The sequence below is a fragment of the Rhinolophus sinicus genome, chromosome 17, assembly GCF_057876585.1.
Source record: "Rhinolophus sinicus isolate RSI-liver-muscle chromosome 17, RSI-T2T, whole genome shotgun sequence".
Taxonomy (NCBI): Eukaryota; Metazoa; Chordata; class Mammalia; order Chiroptera; family Rhinolophidae; genus Rhinolophus; species Rhinolophus sinicus.
This window is the reverse complement of record NC_142517.1, coordinates 52,332,351-52,340,533: the sequence shown is the minus strand read 5'-3', so window position 1 is coordinate 52,340,533 and position 8,183 is coordinate 52,332,351. Positions and strand designations below refer to the sequence as shown.

The 8,183-nt window shown below is 41.4% G+C and overlaps 1 protein-coding gene across 14 annotated transcripts in view; it reads right to left on the bottom strand.

Moving 5' to 3' along the window:
- The window catches only part of LPP (LIM domain containing preferred translocation partner in lipoma), a 652,405-nt gene that overhangs the window by 16,929 nt on the left and 627,293 nt on the right, over positions 1 to 8,183 (bottom strand). For all 14 annotated transcript variants that reach the window (XM_019752112.3, XM_019752114.3, XM_019752117.3 and 11 more), the window contains 2 exons: positions 6,942 to 7,120; positions 1,061 to 1,181 (listed from right to left, as the gene is read on the bottom strand). In XM_019752112.3, the coding sequence (XP_019607671.3) occupies positions 1,061 to 1,181; positions 6,942 to 7,120 (300 nt within the window). The remainder of the gene's footprint in view (positions 1 to 1,060; positions 1,182 to 6,941; positions 7,121 to 8,183) is intronic.

The following is an 8,183-nucleotide window of genomic DNA, read 5'->3' as shown; positions in this document are numbered from 1 at the left end:
ACCTTATGTGAAAGCTGGTCATTTTATCTTTTCTCATGTTAAGGCAACTTGAACTCTAGGAAACAACAAAGCACACTGCATAAAACAGGTGGTCATTGAAGGCAGTGAATGAAATGAAAGCAGTCCCAGGGTGCCAGCCTGGGTCTTGGGTAGATCTTAGTGGGAATAGATGAGCCAATCTCATGAAGATGTGGTAATGAGGAAATACATATTATCCCTCAAGTAGAAGAGAGAGCTGAAAACTGCTGTACTCAGGAGAGCTAGTAGAACACAAGAAAACTGCTTCAAAAGAGGGGGTCTGAGTAACTTAGAGAAACAGGATAAGACAAGATTTTAAAATCATTTTCTGAACGTAGTGCCCTCTTGAGACAGATTATAGGGGAAAGACGTGCTACTCTTTGCTGTATAAATGAGTACATGTTCGTTGGGCGAGAAGCCTTCTTTGTCACTCCCATCCTGGATTGCAGCTCTTGTATATATTCCCAAGGCACCCTGTGCACAGCTCTCCTATAGCTCTTAGTAGTCACCTGAAGTGCTCACTCAGTGCTTGCTAACTTAATGAATTTCCGTGACTTTGAACATAAAGTTTCAACACCTATGAGAGGAATAAATTCTAATCCTTCTCAGTGGGTAACAGAGGCATCTTTGCCCCATAGGCGTGTCAGACCCAAATATAGCGATTCCCTATAACAACAACAACGATAATATTAATAATGCCAACAACAGTAAGACCTTTTCCCACTAACTTAGCACTTTATGATTTACAATGTCCTGTAATATACAAGTTTGCATTTTAGTTGCACAGCCATATTTGAGGAAGTTAAGAATGAGTCCTTTTTATAGGTGTGGAAATCGAGACTGAGAGAGGTAGAGTGACTTACCCAACATCAGTAGCATTAAATGTGCATATGAAATCTAAAACCCAAGTTTAATCCTGTGAACACAGGCACTAGTGGCTGTCCCAAACTTAATAATTACTATGTTTATGAAAACACAAACATAGGCTCTAATGGGCCTCTCAATGCCTGCCACGCAGGGTATGGGACTGCTGACCACAGACCTCACACCGGTAGCAATGAACATGGAAATCGCGATCCAGAGCCACGATCCGGACAGTCTCTTCCTGGCCTGGGGCTGGCATGATTGGCTCCTTGCACACCGAACATCGGGGGGCAAATTTCCTGAAAATGGAGAGATAGTTTGTTAGATACTGAGCATAGACAATGACAAAGAGGTGAGACAGAGATTAAAACAAAAGGTGTAAATCGAGAGGACATCTTGTCTGCCATTCTCGTGACCTTGAGCAAGTCACTTTCTTTCTCTGAGTCTGCTTCCTCAACTCTAAAATAAGAGAGTTAGACTCAGTGACTGTTAAGGTCCTTGTAGATCATAAATTTTGTGATATTGAGTGAGGTGGGGGGGTGAGTGTGTGAATTGCTTATGCATGAGAGCATTTATGTTGGCCATGTGAGATGTGGCATTGAATTCACCTGTGGATAGATTCAAACACAAACCCTGGGCTTGTGCAGGTCTCTACTTGTTTTAGACTTTTGCATGTATTCCTCGGGCCCTACCCAACTACTCTAAGTTTGATGACTTGCCCTCATCCCCACTTACTAGAGCCTATTTCTTTGATATGTGTCTTGAATTCTAAGAATTAAACCTCAAATGCCTATCTTTCAAAATAGCAGAGGTTAGTGAGTTTAAATACTCTTTACACCAAACTTACTATGGCCATATCTGCACTTCTCACATTTTGGTTGTGTTAAACTTGTTTGAAGAAAAAAAAAATGTTAAACTGCTATCAAGTTCTTTATTCGTTAAAGGATTTCAGCACTTCTGAAGGGTATGTGTATGTTAACACATATACAGATACATCCATACACATACACATATGATTTTGAAATTACCTGTTGGTAAGGAATTGCAATATTTCCTAATCTCTTAATATTCCTTAATATGACCGATACATAACTTTTTTTCCCCCTCATAACAACAGATTAATAGGCTTGTCATGCAGGGGACCCTGCTCACTGCACCATTTGTCATGCGAGGCAGCCTGTGGGGTCTCTGCTCCCCATATAAGAACGCAGGATATGGCTAGGCCAAAAAGGAACACCCACGGAGCCATAGGTAGGGGGTGATACCACTATAGTCTCACTGGAGGCACTATAGTCTCACTGGAGGCTGGATCCACACGACCTGCAACCTGCTGTCCACTTCTCTGCCTGCCAACCAAGCAGCCGTGGCAGTTATATTGGTGGCTAATTCACTAACTGGTTACAGCTGATGGTCAATTAGCCACAGTTGATGACCATCTACTACCCGAGCCAGCACCTTTCCACATGAAGCCGAGAGCCTGGAAACTGCTCTCTGGGACTCTGTCCCCACAAGGCTGCAAATATAGGGCATGCATCCATCTGTATTTGTAGAAATTAGGGGTGGCATTTGTGAAGGTGTGAAATGAGACACGATTTGAAATGGGCTCAGGTAAGAACTGAAAATATTTTAAAAAAAGAAAAACAATTTGTGCAACTCAGCTTTTTCATGCTAATGGTTTTAAGATTAATGATATTAAAATTTATTTATTTGTAGTGAGACTTAAAAGAAATAATGATAGCAATCTAATGCTTTGCAGAGTATTTTATGGTTGTCAAAGCATTTTTACATACATTATACTATATATGTACACATTAATTTTCCTGGCAGCACCCAAAAGTAATCTGTATGGCTGCAATCTAAATAAATATGAATTAAACAGCAGATCAATTGAATGCTATGAAAGAAAAATGAAAAAAATCATGTGCAATCGAGTTATTATAATTGCTATTTTATGCAAGAAATTTATATTCATTGACAAAAAAAAAATTGCTTTGGACTACCTGATTATTTTTGAATCTCGGTCACCAGTCGTGAAATAACCAGGATTTTGGAATCAACTGCAAAATTTCCTTTCCTCAAACTCATTGTGACTGTAAATTCTGTGAAGTAAGAAATATGTCTTACCTATCATTGTGTTCATGAGCCTTATCCAATTTCCAGAGTAGGATTACTTACTCCTCTAGGATAAGATATCTTTCATTGCATATGTCTAGATTAATAGGAATTACTTGCATACCTCTGGGGACCACTAAATTGTGACCATCCAGAAGACGGGATTTGCTCCATCTCTGAGTCCCCAGAAACAACCATTGTGACTGGTACAGAGAGTAGAAATTCAGGCTACATCTGATGAAATGAAATATTTGCCATATTTCTCTACAAAAAGATGTTAGTTGGACCTTTATGTTCAATCTCAAGGTCCTACCTCTTTGGAAAGGTATAAACTGTATTCTTGCTGAGTAATGATTCCTTTCTACCAATTGCCCTCATTTCCATGATGGAAAAAGAGCGAAGTGAAGAGACAGGAAGTAGTTTCCACAGTCCTCACAGTGTTTCTTGGCCAACATTTCAAGGATTGTTCAAAATCCCAGGTGGTCTATTTCAAGGCTCAGCTCACTGAGCAGATAATAATAATAATAACAATAATAATAATAATAATCATAAAATGAATTTGATAACACTTTTGATAGCTAATATAGCTACCATTTATTGAGTGCTTATTATGCGCCAAGCTCTGTTAAGCACTTGACTTTATTTTTCTACTGACAGCGACATTATGGGGAACTACTTTTATTGTTTGAACTACTTTTATTGTTTGTACGTTACAGTCACGGGAGCCAAGGCTCAGGGAGGGATGGTCTTAATCATCTTGTGTTCCGGCACATTTCTGGCAATCAACAAACGGATGCAGATGAAACAAAGAAATGGATGAGTGTACGATGCCTGATAGGAAAGCTCAGATCGCGGAGTAAAGGCTCAACACAATGAAAGGGTCAGTTAAATAAGCAACCTGCTGTCTGCTTCTTCTGGGCTCACTGTACTGGCTCTGGGAATACAGACATAAAGTAGGACTCCAGAAATCAGACTGCTGAGGGAATTCTACCTATTTCTGCATTTGTTCCATATCCGATCATACTGCAAAAATGATTTAAGCCAGTTACTGTAAAATTTTATGGTGTATATGTGTGTTTGTGGGGTGGGAGGGGAGGGATGAGATACAGTCAGTCAGCCAGGGACTGAGTTTGACCAGTCCTCTGAAATGATATACATGGGACAGAGTTCCCACCTAATAGGCTGGAGGACTTAAGCCAAACTGGACTGAAGGTGGGTATGTAGGGGATGGCCCATTAATGAGGCCTCCCAAATAGCAGTTCAGAAGCTTGCTGCTCAAACTGCAGTCCAAGACCACCTGGGCTCTTGTCAGAAATGCAGAAATGCAGGGCCCACCCCAGACCTACTCCATTAGAATCTGCAGTTTAACAAGATCCCCAAGTGACGTGTAAGCACAGTAACGTTTGGGAAGCGCTGGTTTAAAAAAGACAGGATTGTAAGCAGGCGAGATACATCCCTTCTCACGGGCCTCCAGTATCTCACAGGGTAACTTCTACTCCCAGGCTGCTCTAGTTACAGCCAAACCCATCTTCCTTGAATGTAGAGGAGACTTTCCTGACTCCGTGCTCTGGTTTATTGCTTGAGTTGCTCCTTCTGCCAGCAATCTCCTTGTTTCCCACTTAAAACATTCTTGAAATTCTGCTTCCAGAAGTCTGCCCAGAGCCCAGGGCAGAGCAGTCTCTTCTGACTCTGGCTCAAGCCTTTGCTTGTGCCCAGCTCATTGTATTGAGCCCTTCCTGCCTGAGATCACACATATTCTGCACTTTCTCCTCCTTCTGACAAGCTCCTTGCTGACAATGGCGTCCCTCCGTGTAGCTGTACAATTTCCACCTACGCAATTTTTCTCTCCTTTTATCGCTGTCCTTTAGCACTTAGCATGGTAATGGGCACACAGAGGGCTCTTTGTAGATGAGGTTGAATTGAATTAAAATACATTTCCTAAAAGCTCACAAAGGGACACCTATTCAGAATGACCAAGAACAAGGCTCTGTAAACACTGTCTGCAGGAGGTTGTATTCCCCTATCTACACTCTCTTTAGCCTTGCAATGCCTGCCCTGGGTTGGACTTTTAGCTGCTTTGTGTTCTAGTATATTCAGGGCTCAGAAACGGAGTTCTGTAAAATTTTCTTATATTTTCCTTTGGAAAATGGGGAAAATATCAAAAAGCTTCTCCCATATACTTGTTAATCACGTAAACTTAAAAAAAAAATTGTATTTTAACATGCCACTGAATTAGTGGTGGTGGGGAGAGAGTTGGGGGCCTGAGATTATTTTCCTTTTTAGTTCAAGTCTGCTTTTCGGGAGCATTCAGAACTACACACTTACGTCATCACCAGTCACAAGTTTCTAATTATGCTCCCCACTCCTAGAAATGAAAGATAAATGGCATAGCTATAAACTTACATTTGTTAGAATTGATTTCCTGTTTTAATTGAGGGTGTAATATATCAGTCTTTTCCAGCAACAGAAACATGTGTGCTCTGATTATATCTATCACTCTGTCTTAGATTAGGCTAAGTCTAAGAAAAGAGAGAAGCAGTGATAGAAACATATTCCCCATTGGTATCTTTTCACTTCCCTTAAATAGATGCAGGTTTTCTTTTTTCATGTGTAATTACAAGCTAAAAATATCAATAATGTGATGTACAATTTATGCTGTAACTGGCCTTTTAAAGTGAACGTTCCTTGTCTAATTCAAGTGGAGAATTTCTGCCTCTGGGTTTTTAAAATTCATTCAGCCTCACGTCTTTTGGTGAGGTTTTCACTTTCTTTGCAACTTGCAAAGTGGTCAGGAAATTCATTTTTATACTATGAGTCTTAGGTCACCAAATTGCTTGTGGAAAGTAGCTCCTGGTTGTTGACAATCAACAGAGCAGTGAAAATTAACCCATCTGGAGTTAATACATCTTCAGGCCCTAGAACAGATACCCAAACTAGTGAGCCATACAAGCTTCATGTCTTTGAAAGCCTCAGACTGTCCGGAAAGCCATTGCCCACCAAATACAGTCTAGAAAGCCTCTGTGTCTACAAATCACATCGACAGTTTTCATTCAGTTCCTAAAAATATGTAACAAATTTGACGAACCAATTAACAAACTCACAAGCTGGCCAAATAAAAATAAGCAAAACACTAACCCCACAATTTTCATGAAAACCTCAACTATAATAGAGGAAAAAGGGACATACAAATGAGAGAATCGAGGAAGTGGGAATGTATTTTTCCAGGTCCATGAGTACATGGTCTTGACTTTGGGGCTCTGCTTTCTAATCCTCCTCAAAAGATGGCACAACACTGTATTCATTTATTTCATTAGAAAATATCGTGAGAGAGAAGACCTGGGTGAGGGAAGAGGTGAGGGGAGGGTATGAATGGGCTGAGGATGGCATTAAACTGCCTCTGAGTGAGAGGTTTACCTTAATACGAATGACTGAATTGTTCTCTGTGTCCCTCCCTCTATCACCTACTATCTATGGAGTGGCAGGACACAGAGAGAACCCAGGGCTCTAGAGAGAACCCTCGTTGATACAGCAGGAGAGCTTTAAGACAGGGTCTGATCTAATGACCAAACACAACAGCTCAGAGAAATTAAGCCATTTGTTCAGTGTCACACATCTTGTTCATGTGTAGGCCAGGGAGGGCTAGCCCAGGGTCCTGCCTCTTTCCTAGACACATACTCTGCGGCTAAATGAACTTTCTTGCAATTAGAGACACACAAAGATGTCATGAGCAAGCCCCAGGGAAGCGCTGCAGCAGAGGCCAGGCTGGAAAGACCACGGGGACTGCCTGATAGCAATTCCTACATTGGAGGCCAGGTACGTAAACTCTTTGTAAAGTCCCACAAAATCCTGAGATGCTGTGGTTCAGAGACAGTATGTGGCACAGATGCCAGACTGTGAGAAGAGGCCCTAAGGAGCGGCAGGCGGGAGGAGAGGGGGAGACGGCCTACTTGTGGAAGTCCTCAATGCAGTGGATGAGGCCGCCTGCATCCACGGTGAACGGGATGCCGTCCAGGCTGCGGTGGCACATCACACAGGTAAAGCAGTGAGGGTGATAGGCCTTCCCAGTGGCTCGGAGAATCCGCTCCATGATGGGTTTGGAGCACACGCTGCACTGCTCCAGGGTATTCTGCGGAGGAAAAGAAAAATGCCAATGATAAGCCGGGACTCCATTTACGCAGTCATTTACAGCAGGACAAGAAATGTTACAGAACACATTGGCTCATACGCTTACCACAGTCAGCGTTCAGAGGAAGGCAGAGAGTATATCTTTAATACACAGAAAAGGAAACACAATCAGATGGATCAAGTGGCTTTCCTAAGGTCACTTAGGCAATACGTGGCAAATGTAGGATTTAAAACACATCTTCTGACTCCTACACTTGTTCCTCTCTACTATAGCAGGGGTGGTGGCCAATTGTTCTGTAAAGGCCCATGAAATAAATATTTCTGGATTTCTTGCAGCAGCTCAATTTTGCGACTGTACCGTGTTTCCCCGAAAATAAGACCGACCCGGACCATCAGCTCTAATGCATCTTTTGGAGCAAAAATTAATATAAGACCTGGTCTTATTTTACTATAAGACTGGGTATAATATAATATAATATAATATAATATAATATAATATAATATAATATAATATAATACCGGGTCTTATGTTAATTTTTGCTCCAAAAGATGCATTAGAGCTGATGGTCCGGGTCGGTCTTATTTTCGGGGAAACACGGTAGTGAGAAGGCAGCCGTAGACAGTATGTAAGCAAATGGGCTGATTGTGTTTTACTAAAGCTTTATTTACAAAAGCAGGTGGTAGGCTGGATTTGACTCATGGCTGTAATTTATTGACCCCTGAACTATACAACCCAGGTTTTCCACTGGAAGAAAGCTTCATTATTACTTCTAAAACTTACTTTATCATCAAAGACCTAGTGGGGTCACAAAGGCCCCTAACATTTTAGAGAGTGGTCCGTCTGATGACCTACTCAAAGAGCATGCTAGCTGCAGACCCCTATCAGAGCACAGTGCAATCAGTGAGGCTTTTGATCATTAAAATCCTTGATTTGAACACCATCTCCAAGTTCAGTCTTGTGAACTCTTAATGGAAATGTTGAACTGAGAGGGGTTCCAGTTTTGAGAAGTGAATTAAAGAATTAATTTAGCTTTAAAAATATGCTGAGCTTTAAAAATACACAC